The 16,618-nt window shown below is 40.8% G+C and overlaps 1 protein-coding gene across 1 annotated transcript in view; it reads right to left on the reverse strand.

Moving 5' to 3' along the window:
- Positions 1-16,618, reverse strand: part of LOC124789561 (juvenile hormone esterase-like) — a 131,239-nt gene that overhangs the window by 37,857 nt on the left and 76,764 nt on the right. Inside the window, exon 8 of the mRNA XM_047256964.1 lies at positions 9,238-9,379. Coding sequence (XP_047112920.1) covers positions 9,238-9,379 — 142 coding nt within the window. The remainder of the gene's footprint in view (positions 1-9,237; positions 9,380-16,618) is intronic.

Genomic DNA, 16,618 nt, shown 5'->3' on the forward strand with positions numbered 1-16,618 from the left:
GCTTCAGTTTTACGTTTTATCCGTGAGAGTGGGTTTTAGCGCATGTCCTTTGTCCCTCTGTGTCCTCCACCCTAGTGCTTCTAGGGTGGAGGTTTTAATGTGTTGCAGAGTGGCTGGCTTTCACTTTTTATTTTCGTGGTTGGCCAGCCACTGTAATCTGCTTTCATGTTTCATTCTCTTCTGTTTCTAGCGCCTCTCTGTTGTTTTCTTGTCCTCTTTTGTGCCTTTTAGTGTTAGTTGCCTTCCCTTCGTTCTTGTGGCTTTTCCTTTCTCTCCATTTTGGTTTATATGTTTCGTCCGTTTTATTCTCACACTTGTGGCATTGTTTTATTAGGAACGATGGACCGACGACCTCATAGTTTGGTCCTTTCTCCCGCCTTTAAACCAACCAATCCAGTAACGACACTAGGGCACAATCAGTGGAACTGTTTGATGAATTCTGTTCGAAAGTGGTTCCTCGAAATTTTGGGTTGTACTTATCCTGTGGTCAAGCCATCTTGAGTGAAGATCTTAGTGTAGCGTTGTTGGCACGCTGTGTTAATCTGAAGACCAGCATTTCCATGTCGTAGGTATGACCGTAAAAGAAGGTTTCACTGCCAGAAATTGTGTCTGACGAGGACCAGTTTTGTTGCCAGTTTGTTTCACACACCAGAGGATTTTGGTGTTGCATGTAGTTAGGAGATTAAGGGATAACCACACTCTAATGTAGTTGAGTGTTAGCTATTTGTGTAGATTTGTGGAGGATGGTGTCACTACAAGGTAGTAACTTGTTGTATAATGTGGAGTATTTAATAATCGAGCATCGTTCTCGAGTTTTTCGGAGGATGAAGTACAGGAAAAAAAAGGCCCGAAAATTAAATGTGATTACCAGTGAATTTAGCCCGTACTCATTGTTCATGACGCAGTTATAGAAATTCCCTTGCTCTAGCTGAACCATTTGAAGACGGAAAATCCAACTGCTGCCATTATTCTAGAAGTACGAGACGAGTGACATTCTATTACATTTGTCGTGGGTACGCGAGCAGCTAGCATCAGAAGTGGCTGAGATTGTGAAAATCTGATTTTAATTTGAGCTTGAAAGTGGTGGTGGTTCGTAGGTTTTACGTTGCGTTTTTTTTCTTCTTCTTCTTCTTCTTTTTTTTTTACATCGTTCAGTGTGGGGATTAGATTTGTGGTCACTTGCTCACATCAACGTTTGCCTATGTAAAGATCTATTTTAAAGGTTCGTTAAAATTAAAACCAAGTCCCCGTATTATCATTTTATACTTTCATTTTACCCAATATTCTCAAGAAAGTGAAAGAGAATAATCTAGTTTTGAACTCTGAAAAAGGAAAATAAAAAAAATAAAATAAAGGTTGAAAGCTTAGTGATCTGACTTATAACAAGTAGAGCAAGCACGCTCAAGTCAGCGATATAATATAAATAAATGAATGCCGAGTATATAAAATGAAAGCAGAGCAGTACTTTATCAAAGTTTAACGTCACAAAGTCTACTGTTTTCTAGAGGTAACACTGGAGTTACGGTTGAAAAAATTTTAGTTGACAATTTTAAACCAAAGCGCAAGATTTACTTACGAAAGGATTCTGATTTAGTAAAAGAGACTATATTTAACCTTTATTAGCAGAGGTATCGCTACTCAGGGGATGTAAATAACTGTCGTTTATTTCCACGGAGGTAAAAAAAAAAGGAGGGCGTCATTACGTCAAAAACTTGAAGCCGATGTCCGCCATTTTAACTAGCCCAAAACATTAGGTTCACCGCATTCATACCTTCGCAGTTCACCACGGTGACACATCCCCGTGACGTCACTCTGACGTACCCGTGCCCAGTTTCGACCATGAGGGGTGCTTTGACTGTGTGTTTGTCTCATGATAGTTGATTGTGTAGTTGTCTCATGAAAAATGCCAGCATGGCGTTGTCCACGGGTGAACGAATCGAACCGATCGTAATCTAAAGTTTAAAGGACTCACATTTCATTTGTAATTGGAGCAATTCAAGCAATATTTTCTTTTGTATACATGAATTATCATTGCACTGTTTATTTTTATTGTAGTGGTTTTATTTCAGTCATTTGACTTTAGATTTGCCTTACTTTACTCAGTGTCCATTCTTTCTCTTCTTTTCTATGTTTTTCATTGCCTTCCAAATCGCAAACGCTCCGGCATCCGAGCCACATTGTATCAATGGTGACGTCCCCGTACAATGCACAGCTACGTAATCGCGCTGATTGTCGGGGACGCATCTGGTGCTAGCCAATAATTATCATTAATGTTCACATTTCCTTCCCCTTTTAAATAAGTCTCTGGCTAGAACAGCCGGAGACAGCGGTCACGTGTGCGCGATTTCGTATGTATTATTGTATGAATGAGTACGTGTGTTGTGCTTCCTTTCTGATGACGGCTTTGGCTGAAAATTTATGTGAACGCTTTTTCTTCGTGCCTGTCTTGTACTCGGCGTGTCATTAGCAATCTATCTGTTTCACATTATAGGTATTCCCTCTTGAAGTTCGTTGTAAATAATATACTGCACTTCAACAGGAACAATATGTACATGGTTACAATGCCAAATGAAAAAAATTACATTCATCACGCCACATTAAAATTGTATGTAGCATAAACATGGCGTCACAATGCTGCAACCAAAAGTTTCGACCACTTTCCCACTGACATAAAACGCCTCCGTGCGGGGACTACTCAAGAGGACGTCGTTATCAGGAGAAAGAAAACTGGCGTTCTACGGATCGGAGCGTGGAATGTCAGATCCTTTAATCGGGCAGGTAGGTTAGAAAATTTAAAAAGGGAAATGGATAGATTAAAGTTAGATATAGTGGGAATTAGTGAAGTTCGGTGGCAGGAGAAACAAGACTTTTCGTCAGGTGAATACAGGATTATAAATACAAAATCAAATAGGGGTAATGCAGGAGTAGGTTTAATAATGAATAAAAAAAGGAGTGCCGGTAAGCTACTCCAAACAGCATAGTGAACGCATTATTGTGGCCAAGATAGACACGACGCCCACCCCTACTACGGTAGTACAAGTTTATATGGCAACTAGCTCTTCGGATGACGAAGAAATTGAAGAAATGTATGATGAGATAAAAGAAATTATTCAGATAGTGAAGGCAGACGAAAATTTAATAGTCATGGGTGACTGGAATTCGGCAATAGGAAAAGGGAGAGAAGGAAACGCAGTAGTTGAATATGGATTGGGGGTAGGGAATGAAAGAGGAAGCTGCCTGGTAAAATTTTGCACAGAACGTAACTTAATCATAGCTAACACTTGCTTTAAGAATCATGAAAGAAGGTTGTATACGTGGAAGAGGCCTGGAGACACTGGAAGATTTCAGATAGATTATATAATGGTAAGACAGAGATTAAGGAACCAGGTTTTAAATTGTAAGACATTTCCAGGGGCAACAATGACCCTACGACGTATCTTAGAAGCTAGATTAAGGAAAGGCAAACCTACGTTTCTAGCATTTGTAGACTTAGAGAAAGCTTTTGACAATGTTGACTGGAATACTCTCTTTCAAATTCTGAAGGTGGCAGGGGTAAAACATAGGGAGCGAAAGGCTATTTACAATTTGTACAGAAACCAGATGGCAGTTATAAGAGTAGAGGGACATGAAAGGGAAGCAGTGGTTGGGAAGGGAGTGAGACAGGGTTGTAGCCTCTCCCCGATGTAATTCAATCTGTATATTGAGCAAGCAGTGAAGGAAGAGATGTCTTGTGACACTTAACCAACTCTGGTTGACGAAAATGACGGAAAACATTCAAAGAAGACCAAAAGAACAGCGCGCATCCTCACGAATTCGTTTAGTCAGCGGGAGAACGTCACAGAGGATATTTTTTCCTTTTTTTTTGTTTGTTTAAAATATTTTTCTGACTTCCAACTTACGTCTTCAGTTATTTACTGGCTGTATTCCAATTCAAATCTCTGCTTTCACCTACAGCTTAAAGCCCCTACAGTTCAAGTACCACGGATGGTATTGCCTGATGCCTAAAGTCATGTCCTGTCATCCTGTCCCTTCTTCTTGTTCTCCATAAGGTCCTTTTTTTGCCGACACTGCGAAGAACATACTTATTTCTCATCTTATCAGTCCAGTTGATTTTCAACATTCTTGTGCAACACCACGTCACAAACGCTCCGTTTCCCTTCTGTTCCGTTATCCCCACAGCCCATATTTCTCTACCATACAATGCTTTGTTAGAAACGTAAATGCTCATAAATTTCTTCCTCAGATTAAGGCATGTTTGATACCAGTAAACTTCTGTTGCTTCCAAGTTCTTACGTGGAGAAGAAATAAAAACTTTGAGGTTCGCTGATGACATTGTATTTCTGTCAGAGACAACAAAGGGTTTGGAAGAGCAGTTGAACGGAATGGATAGTGTCTTGAAAGAAGGATTTAAGATAAACATCAACAAAAGCAGAACGAGGATAATGGAATGTAGTCGGATTAAGTCGGGTGATGCTGCGGGAATTAGATTAGGAAATGAGACACTTAAAGTAGTAAAGGAGTTTTGCTATTTGGGGAGCAAAATAACTGATTATGGTCGAAGTAGAGAGGATATAAAATGTAGATTGGCAATGGCAAGGAAAGCGTTTCTGAAGAAGAGAAATTTGTTAACATCGAGTATAGATTTAAGTGTCAGGAAGTCGTTTCTGATAGTATTTGTATGGAGTATAGCCATGTATGGAAGTGAAGCATGGACGATAAATAGTTTGGACAAGAAGAGAATAGAAGCTTTTGAAATGTGGTGCTACAAAAGAATGCTGAAGATTAGATGGGTAGATCACATAACTAATGAGGAGGTGTTGAACAGAATTGGGGAGAAGAGGAGTTTGTGGCACAACTTAACTATAAGAAGGGATCTGTTGGTAGGACATGTTCTGAGGCATCAAGGGATCACCAATTTAGTATTGGAGGGCAGTGTGGAGGGTAAAAATCGTAGAGGGAGACCAAGAGATGAATACACTAAGCAGATTCAGAAGGATGTAGGTTGCAGTAGGTACTGGGAGATGAAGAAGCTTGCACAGGATAGAGTAGCATGGAGAGGTGCATCAAACCAGTCTTAGGACTGAAGAATACAACAACAACATAAAACGCCTGACACACAGCCAAGTAAAATTTGAAACTAAACTGAAAACGTTCCTCTTTCTTAACTCCTCCTATTCCGCGGAAGATTAACTAGTACTGAACGTGTAAATGGAGATGGGTAAGAATTACACACTAACATCTGTCTGTCTTTAATAAAAAACGCAAAAACTAATAAACGATCAGCGTGGAGGCATTTTATAAACAAAAAATTATGCTAGTATATAGTGACTGAAAAGCTGACAGAGTTGTTGGCGAGAAATATTGCGGAAAAAGAAGCAAACAGGCTACTGTTGGACAGGTAGATCTGCATCTTATACAGTTTAGGCTATCATTACTAAAAAGTTACCCACTTACATGTTAAACCAAAATATCCATTTTAACGGATCTAACGCGTTTGAGGACATTCCCTTAATCATATTTATAGCATTCCATTATGCTGGAAGATGATTAAAAAATTATATCGTTCTTTTACCCTGTGAGTTGCTACTATTGGCCAAACACTGAATGATTCATCATAAGTAAGATTTCCAATTGAGAAGATGGGTAAATTACAGTGAGACTAATGCGCTGACAATCTAATAAAACAAGAACTCTATTCTCCATACAGATATTGCTGTACGCAGTTCTGTTTCTTTGACATTTCAAGAATCATTCACTTTTTCGACATGCTTCCTTCTTTCCTCACTGCACACGCTTATTGGCTAGCAAAGAACACGCGAACGTGAACACTAAAAATATTTTGCATACGAGTTGAAAGCCGAAAATGTAACAAACAAGAAGCAGTACCGATACCAGTAAGCAAGCAAGCATTGGTTTCGGAGTTCCAGTTTTATTTTCTATCGATTAAAATACAGTAAAAGTGAAATTAAATAGATTACGAAAGCAAGCTTTTCGCATCACCTCCTTCTGTTCCAGGTTATTCGAAATATAGCAGCACAAAACAAGTTAACGAAGCCAAATGTGCTGTATTACTAGAGAAAATACACACTCAAGAACAGAAATACGTTCGAAACTGCCTTCCTGACAGTATTTTATTCATATAAGCTCTATAATTTGTAGTATTTAAAACATGTAACGTCCATGTGACAGAAATAATAAACAAGATGCAACCGTAAACAGTAGTCTGCTAGTGTTTTGGGCTACTTAAAATGGCGGCAGGCCCCGCTCAATCTGACATCAAAACAATGTACAGTCTGTAGTGCCACCTCCCTTCTTTTTTTACCTCCACACCCAAGGTAGTGTTATGGGCCCTTTGTTTTTCTTATCTACATAAACGATTTGGGAGACAATCACAGCAGCCGTCTCAGATTGTTTGCAGACGACGCTGTCGTTTATCGACTAGTAAAGCGTTCAGAAGATAAAAAAAAAAAAATTGCAAAATGATTTAGAGAAGATATCTGTATGGGGCGAAAATTGGCAGTTGACCGATTTCGAAAAGTGTGAGGTCATTCACATTATTGCTAAGAGGAATCCGTTAAACATCGGTATCGCGATAAACAAGTCAAATGTGAAGGCCGTAAATTCAACAAAATGTTGAATGAGTCAAATCTGAAGGCCGTAAATTCAACGGAATGCCTAGGAAATACAATTACTAACAATTCAAATTGGAAGTAACACATAGAAATTGTTATGGGAAGACTAACCAAAGACTGAATATGTAACAGATCTACTAAAGAGACTACCTACTACACGACGCATGACCGTCCTGTTTTAGAATATTGCTGCGCAGTTTGGGATCCCTACCAGACAGGATTTACGGAGTACATCGAAAAAGTTCAAAGAAGGGCAGCGTGTTTTGAATTATAGCGAAATAGAGGAGAGAGTGTCACTGGAATGATACAGGATTTGGGGTAGACATCATCAAAACAAAGGCGTTTTTCGTTGCGGAGGAATCTTCTCACGAAATTTCAATCACTTTCTCCACCGAATGCGAAAATACTTTGTTGACGCCGACCTACATAGGAGAAACTATCACCATAATAAAATGAGGGAAATGAGAGCTCGCACGGAAAGATATAGGTTCTTTCCGCGTGCTGTACGAGATTGGAATAATAGAGAACTGTGAAGGTGGTTCGATTAACCCTCTGCCAGGCACTTAAACGTCATTTACAGAGTACCCTTGTAGATGCAGATGTATTTCCATTGTAAAAAATACATATTTGGACTGAGACGTCAACTGCTCTATAACACTAGTTAAACGCAGAATCTTTTATACATTTTGGAATGCGTAACTGCTGTAACTAAGAGTTGGGATTAATTAACTGAAATAATTTAAGACAAAGTGCAACGTTGTTATTATCTGAGTAACGAGTTACGAGGTGTCAGTTTTACGCGGTAGCATACGACTGTCAAGTCAAATTTTCGTTAATAGTAATTTGTACGATATATTTGTTTGTGATGTGTTGATGATCTCTATAATTATTTATGAGCTTAACTCAAAAAGATCCGTGGGATCGTGATATTATAATGGAAAGCTTATTTACCAATTCGATCAGGTACACGAGTGCTGATTGTTTTCGGAATTGTTCCTAGTGTTTCAAAGAATTTTATCTTCAGAGAGGTTAAATGGAGATCTACGGCGCCTCTCCATGAATTATTACCAATTTATCGCATCTATATTTTTTTTTCGATTTCCTCACGTCGGGGTTGGAGTGACGTCTGAAAGTGTCATCAGGGCTAGATACGTGGACACTCGCAGGCGGCAATTCCGGCACAATGCACTTTGCTAACAAGGTCTACTCAAAAAATCTTGAACAACAGAATAACAGCTCCAGCTGAGGCAGTTCTTCAAGGAGATCAAATTCGATTTAGAAAAGAACGTTCGTGTAGTGTCAGTAATTCTGCGACGAAAGGATTCATAGAAAACAAAGAGAATTTAAGCTTGAAACTCATGCTGCCTCTCTAAATTTAGAAAAAACTTTCGGTAGCGTTGATAGCAATAATGAGACAGTAGTTACTCACCATGCAAGGGTTATCAAAAGCTTATATCTTGGAATAAAAATATTATAAATACAGGGGAGGAAAGGACGTGTAAGACAAAAATTAATTAGGGAATGATACAAAGGTGTTCTCTTTCATCCACTCTTTCTAACATCTGACAACCTTCTTAAAAATCAGAATTCAGGTGGTTATCCTGGAATTAAACTACGTAAACATACTCACGTAAGTCCAATTGCATTTGCAGATGATAAAGAGTACAAACAAGTGAAGGTGACTTCCAAATAGCAATATATCAATCAAACAAAATATGTACATAACATGATTTTAAAATTTCATTACATAAGATTAGAGTTGTGATCTTTCAAAGTAAATACCCACTGTGGTCGAAAATAGAAATGAACAACAAAATAACTGAACAGGTGATTAAAAAATCTAAAATTATCAGTGTGTTGACAAAATGAATAAAAAATGGAACAATAAAGAGGACAAAAAAACCGAGAAAATACAGAAATTAATCTGTATGAAAGTATGGCGATACCATTAACGTTGCGTGGAAGTGAGAGTTGGATAAATAAAGTGAAGAAAGACAGAAAAATGCAAGCAGCAGATACGGGGCTCATATGGAGGGTGATGGGTTGCATAAGTAAAGATTTAATGCAAAATAAAGAATTAAGTGAGTACAGGAATAGGTGGAAACAACATGTATAAGCAGAATGAGAGAAGAAAGACTATGAAAGAGAGTCCAAAACTGCAAGCCGAAAGGAAGAAGAGACACAGGCTGACCAAGGAAACGAACGACAGAAATATTGTGAAGACGAAAGAGGCAGACGCCTAATCCCTATATTAACAAGCTGCATTACTTTCTTAAATCTAATTTGTACAGGATAAAAGTTTTCACAATTTTGTATCTCTATTTACATTCAGAAGGATGTAGGTTGCAGTAGCTACTCGGAGATGAAGAGGCTTGCTTAGGGTAGAGTAGCTTGGAGAGCTGCATCAAACCAGCCTTTGGATTGATGACCACAACAACAAAGTATTTACATTTAACAATATTTCTCGATATACTAATAGCAATTGAACCAAACAAAAATTTACAGCCCATTATACACAAATATGATGAAAGTCGAAATATACCACATAATAATCATTCGTCATTACATTAATTGCAGAATATGTGAGACTCTAATCTTGTCTTACCTGAGATTTCGTCGCTTCCAGCTAAATCTGTGAAACTGTACTTCCCCTTATACGAAAACAAGTAGAAATACACTGGCGCTCTGTCTTTGTATCTCCCGACAGCGTCGACTGCGGGCCAGATGAAAACGGAATCTGAGAAAAACTAGGACAAAAAATGCCAATAGACACAACGTTAATTAAAGAAATGATAATACTAATTACACTCCTGGAAATTGAAATAAGTACACCGTGAATTCATTGTCCCAGGAAGGGGAAACTTTATTGACACATTCCTGGGGTCAGATACATCACATGATCACACTGACAGAACCACAGGCACATAGACACAGGCAACAGAGCATGCACAGTGTCGGCACTAGTACAGTGTATATCCACCATTCGCAGCAATGCAGGCTGCTATTCTCCCATGGAGACGATCGTAGAGATGCTGGATGTAGTCCTGTGGAACGGCTTGCCATGCCATTTCCACCTGGCGCCTCAGTTGGACCAGCGTTCGTGCTGGACGTGCAGACCGCGTGAGACGACGCTTCATCCAGTCCCAAACATGCTCAATGGGGGACAGATCCGGAGATCTTGCTGGCCAGGGTAGTTGACTTACACCTTCTAGAGCACGTTGGGTGGCACGGGATACATGCGGACGTGCATTGTCCTGTTGGAACAGCAAGTTCCCTTGCCGGTCTAGGAATGGTAGAACGATGGGTTCGATGACGGTTTGGATGTACCGTGCACTATTCAGTGTCCCCTCGATGATCACCAGTGGTGTACGGCCAGTGTAGGAGATCGCTCCCCACACCATGATGCCGGGTGTTGGCCCTGTGTGCCTCGGTCGTATGCAGTCCTGATTGTGGCGCTCACCTGCACGGCGCCAAACACGCATATGACCACCATTGGCACCAAGGCAGAAGCGACTCTCATCGCTGAAGACGACACGTCTCCATTCGTCCCTCCATTCACGCCTGCCACGACACCACTGGAGGCGGGCTGCACGATGTTGGGGCGTGAGCGGAAGACGGCCCAACGGTGTGCGGGACCGTAGCCCAGCTTCATGGAGACGGTTGCGAATGGTCCTCGCCGATACCCCAGGAGCAACAGTGTCCCTAATTTGCTGGGAAGTGGCGGTGCGGTCCCCTACGGCACTGCGTAGGATCCTACGGTCTTGGCGTGCATCCGTGCGTCACTGCGGTCCGGTCCCAGGTCGACGGGCACGTGCACCTTCCGCCGACCACTGGCGACAACATCGATGTACTGTGGAGACTTCACGCCCCACGTGTTGAGCAATTCGGCGGTACGTCCACCCGGCCTCCCGCATGCCCGCTATACGCCCTCGCTCAAAGTCCGTCAACTGCACATACAGTTCACGTCCACGCTGTTGCGGCATGCTACCAGTGTTAAAGACTGCGATGGAGCTCCGTATGCCACGGCAAACTGGCTGACACTGACGGCGGCGGTGCACAAATGCTGCGCAGCTAGCGCCATTCGACGGCCAACACCGCGGTTCCTGGTGTGTCCGCTGTGCCATGCGTGTGATCATTGCTTGTACAGCCCTCTTGCAGTGTCCGGAGCAAGTATGGTGGGTCTGACACACCGGTGTCAATGTGTTCTTTTTTCCATTTCCAGGAGTGTATTTGATAACATGGAGAATGCGGTGCCGCATTAGTGACCCGAAAAATGATTGTGCTGAGCAGATCAAGGTGGAAAAATGTGTCACAAAAAGCAGAACAAAAGACAGGAACAGCGTTTAAAATGCAGCATGTAAAGGCGTTATATCGACGAAGAATTCGTTACGTCAGTTGTAGATACGTGAAAGCCTTATGCGTGTATTAGCATAAATAAAGCTGTACAAAATGTAGGAAGTTGCTGTATTTTTTCTAATAATGAGTTTTTGTATTTAGTTGAAGAGTACGACTAAATGGATAAAACAATAAGCAATCGGGTAAGCACAGCCTGAAGCACTTTGGGTAACAAGGATGCCTGAAAAGAAAACGTTTACGGCAAAACGAGAGAATTGGGTAAGGAATTACTGAAGTACATAATAGAAATGAAAATTAAATGAAGGCGAGCGGAATATATGTCAAGGCAGATGTACCTCAGTTTGTTACGAGGGTCGTTCAATAAGTAATGGAACACTTTTTTCTCGGTAGAATTCGGTTGAGAAGATACGGAATTTGTTATGGGAAAATGCGGAATGTTCCCGCTTCAGCCCCTACAGTTTCACGAAATTCTGATAGGTGGCGACGATGTAAGTAGCTTTCAAAATGGCGTCTGTAACGGAGGTGCGTTCCAAGCAGAGAGCTGTCATTGAGTTTCTTTTAGAGGAAAACCAAAACACCGCAGATATTCATAGGCTCTTGCTGAACGTCTGCTTAGATCTGGCAGCGAACAAAAGCAAAATTCTGTTCGATGTCCTCCTTCATGGTGCAACGATCATCTCTGAAATGTATTGTGCCACCCTCAGGAATCTGAGAAATGACTTCAACATGTTCGTCATCACAAAAACGCAAACTAAGTTCTTTGGCATGACGAAGAAAGGCTTCACACAAGTCTGCGCACCAGTGAGTAGCTCAGAAAACGTCCTTTGACTCTTCTTCCTGTTACACCCTACAGCCGTATCTCGCATCTTCCGAAGTCCATCTATTTGGTCCAATGAAAGTTGCACTCTCCAGGAGGCAGTACTTGGATGATGGACAGGTTATTGATGCAGGTTCCGTCATCTACCATTAATGGTTTCATGGGGGTATAGAGGCCTTCCCAGTAAAATGGCGTTTAAGGCCGTCGCATTGAATGGAGATAATGTTGAAAAATAGGATTTTGTAGCCGATATATTGGGGGATAATACAAGTACTGGAATCCTGAATAAAACCAAACTGCTTTCAAAAAAGAAATGTATTGCATTACGTATTGAACGCCTCTCGTACATGTTCCACAGATCATTTCAAAGACTCTTTCATCGAAACTGTGTGGAACGAGTCGGTTTGCGGGATATATATACATAATTAATTAATGAACATGTTATTATTGTAGTCTTGCTCATGCGTCTACACTTAAAAACAAAGATTTTTTTTTAAAAAAAAAACCTACCTATCAGTTTTGAAGCAGAAATTCGTCAGTGGAGTAAAAGGAGTTGTGCAGAAGAAATGGTTTTAAAATTTCCTTTGCTACCTCTCATGATATTGGACCAATGATAAAAAATTTTTGCTGCTTCATACTGAACTCCTTATTAAGCCACTGACAGCTTTAATTATGGGTAGTAAAAGTCGTTTTTCCCTCTAGTGTTATAGGTATGGACTTCACTGTTCATCTCAAATCGAGAAGAATTATCTATAACGAATACCCTTAGCGGATACATGTCTTATGACGGCGCAGAAAAAATGCCTGCCTCTTTGAAGATGTACCTACATGAAGTCCGTGGATGAACACACCACTGCTCGCTTTTGTGTAATCAATGCTATCTTTATATGTGATGAGTTACCCCTGAAAAATATTCCATTAGACATTACTGAGTAGAAATACGCAAAATACGTCAAGAGGCTGATTCATTTGTTTCCAAACTTAGCAGTTATACTAAGAGTGAAAGTAGCTGAACTGTTTGAGAAGCTCAGTATCATGCTTCTTCCAGGTCAAGTTTTCATCAATAAGTACGCCCAAAGGTTTGGAGAATTCAACCCTATTTACTGACTCTTGCTCACATACTACATCAGTTGTTCGTATTAATTTATTTGTTGTACAGAAATCAATACAGTGTGGGTCCTCAATATTTTAGGACAGTCCATTTTCTGAGAACCACTTTATAACTCTTACGAAAATACCATTTATCATCCCTTCTACTGCTTTGTCTCTAATTTATTTACCATAACACTAGTATCATCTACAAAAAGTAGCAATTCTGCTTGTTGAATATTAAGTGGAAGTTCATTTATATATACAAAACGAAAGGGAAGTGTCCATAATTGAACCCTGTGGGATACCCTTTGTGATATTTTCCCTCCCACACACAAAAATTTTCTACACTTCCAAAGTTTTTTGAATAATTCAGCATAATCTTTTGCATTCTGTTTGTTAAATATGTTTCAAACAAGCTGTGCGTAAAGTCAGTGTGAGCATGTAAGAAAAGATAAGTTCTTTTCTGGTTCATAAGAGACAAGGAAAGTCAGAGATGATCTAATGGAAGCTAATTAGATGGGATTACAAAGCATGCTGGGATGAGATGGATACATATTTCTGATTGATGATTACGATTATCGCTTCAAGACATATCTGAACTGGAACGCTATATGAAGGCGAACGCTTCATATAATCAGCTTTGGTCTTATACTGCTAAACTATTGATTACTATAATACGCAGAGGTACTGAAAGGACAGTTGAGGAGACATTGAGCAAAGATCAATAAGAACATAACGACTGCCAGTGATCCAGCTGTCAAATCAATAACAATAGTAACAGGGCTGTCACCACGACCTCCTCCATGAGATAGTAAGGGTTGTGTTACAAACCGTTTTCAATTTTTTTTCGCGTATACACATCAAATCAGTGATACACGATGGTGTTCAAAAGAAGTAAGTAACGATGAAAATCGAGTAATGAATCTACAACAAACACAAAAACAGTGACATTTTCCAAAAGTGTAACAGAAAGACTTGCAACGACTTCTGAGCACAGCCATGTCAGCTTTCTGAGTGAAGTGGGTAAACCTAAAAACATTGCACAACGCTTTATTCGAGATTGTATTCGTATTGAGGATGGACTTGTTATCTCTTTGAGTGTTGCTGGCTGGATAACTCCACAAGGTCGTGATAAAGACTCCCGTTGAAGGATTTACTAACATGTGAAGAGGTAGTTCTCAAAAAACTGTGAGTTGAGGCCAGGGCACAAGATTGTGAAAAGGTCACAGCAGCTCAGTGTCAGAGCTATAAGTTACAAATGATGTTTTAACCAGCATATTCTTTCCAGCAAGTTATATTATCGCTATCAGTAATATAAGACCCTTGGGTTCGAGGCAAATGGTCTACCAATGAATGCATACAGTCGAACGCCATCCAAAATCCCATACCGTTTGCCACCCACTCTCCAAAGCTATGCATTCTGACACAATACTCCACCTCTTTCCTCAAAGCAGTATTTACTCGTTCTATGCCTATCTAGTTCAAATTTTTCCAGTTTAAGTGCAGGCACTTGTAGTGCAGTGCAGTAAGCGCACTGCACTATCAGTTAGTGTTAAAATACCATAACCACATTCACTAGCGAGATTTCTGTTCTTGATCAAAGTAAGAAATCATTTCAAGACATGTTGATTGCATGAATAGTTGTAAGACGTCCTGGTCTCCTGACCTTTATTGCTTACATATTCCACCCTCACAATCATATTCCCCACATCAAGATGCTTCATTCGAACCCAAACTCGATAAGATAAAGTCAGTGTTGTATGAATTCATGTAAACAATATGCAAATAACAAATAAATCACAAGTGTGCAATGAGGTTGAAATACTCGAGGCTCGCATACACAGACACATTCAAGACATGAAAGTCACAAAAGAAATAGTCCGGGAGAGGCAAACCGCATGCCAGGAGGCTGGTCCCTTCAGAGGACGAGTCAACCTATCTACATCAGCCGGTGACTGCCCGCAGAGCAGACAGCATTTGCCTGAGTGAAAGGGAGAACGACCCCGTGTTTGGCTTAAAAGCAAATTCCGCTACATTGTGTGGGAGTGCCCAGCCTATGCATTCTTTACAAACATAGCACACAGTTTCAGAGGTTTTCACAGGGAGACAGCAAACGCCAAACGCCGATGCTACAGATTTCCGGATAGGTCACTTTAAATGAAACGTCATTCTCCCATTTTAGAAGAGCAATGCTGACTGGCAGACGATATTCCTGACGCCTTGAGCTGAACGAGTAATGGAAGAGACCGAAAGATATACCCCTTCACGTCTGGCGTGGAGAGGAGCCATTCCGTTGTCGCTCTTGGAGTCAGAACACGTTACGAGAGTGTGTGTGCTCATACGTGTACTCAAAGAGCAAGGAACAAGTCTCTCCTCAGTACTTCACTGGGAGAGCACCTCTGTCGAGAGCGAATCGGAGTGCGACTCTATATTGAGTCCTTGTGATGAAGCGTTGTCCACTGTGTTGGCCGCCACACTTATTGTGCAGTGTGAACTGACAGAGTTATAATTAAACACCTGCGAGCGAATTTTTGAGTGGCATCGCGATGGACTGGTTATCTGACCAGTGTAACACACCAGTAGTTAGACTAGGGGCGAATAGGAATCCTTGACTTCATCAAGGCATAGGGAGAGTTTGATTGGCGAAAGTCAATCCAGATACAACGAGAGTTATTTTATTTGTCAACAGCGAGCGGCACATACAGCTGTCATCACAGCTTACGGTATTGTGCGCTACAGCTCTTGCGAGCCCCATGTTTCCTCCACAACAGAACACTTCACTGCATTTGACACGTGACAGCCTCGACTGTACCTAGCAACATTCTAATGGATAATTATTCAAGTTGAGTAGGCACGGCTCTCAGCCATTCTGCCAAGTCAATAACAGTCTTGAACTTTCTATAGAAATTTCATTAGCAAATCCTATCCTCAAGAAGTAACTTCACATTCCAAAAAGAACCTAGAAATAACTTGTTCAGTTCATAACTAAAAGTTGCATTGTGATTTCTCAGAATATTTGCAAAAAAATAATAATTTTCGTTAGTTTCATGTTTTCCTTACACTAACTAGCCCTACTCCAGTACCCAAGTATCCCACTAGTTACGTAAGAAATTTTGTGAATTTTTGTGTCATTTCCTTACAGTGGACGACTCCAGAAGATATTTATTGCTGAAAGTTTTTCAGGCATTTCTCTTTAGAACGTTAGGAGCGTCTGTCTGACTTCTGTAGTAGTGTGGGGGTGGAAATTGCATCTTGCAGGAGCCACAGGGTAAAGGATACATCTCAGATTAATCCGTTGTACAGAATGACAGAATAGCACCCACACGTTCACCACAGAAAATGGCGACCCTGCCAGGATAGGTAAAATAGGTAAGCTACCAGGATAGGAAAGTGTCAGGATAGTTAGGTATGGCAGGTCGCAGCAGTAGCACTTTGAAGAACTTTCTTGTTGTTGTTGTGGTCTTCAGTCCTGAGACTGGTTTGATGCAGCTCTCCATGCTACTACAGTAAAGCTGCATGCCCTCGGGAAAAATTACGGCTGTAGTTTCCCCTTGCTTTCAGCCATTCACAGTACCAGAACAGCAAAGCCATTTTGGTTAGTGTTACAAGGCCAGATCAGTCAATCATCCAGACTGTTGCCCCTGCAACTACTGAAGAGGCTGCTGCCCCTCTTCAGGAACCACACGTTTGTTTGGCCTCTCAACAGATATCCCTCCATTGT

Source organism: Schistocerca piceifrons, chromosome 3 (assembly GCF_021461385.2).
Source record: "Schistocerca piceifrons isolate TAMUIC-IGC-003096 chromosome 3, iqSchPice1.1, whole genome shotgun sequence".
Classification (NCBI taxonomy): Eukaryota; Metazoa; Arthropoda; class Insecta; order Orthoptera; family Acrididae; genus Schistocerca; species Schistocerca piceifrons.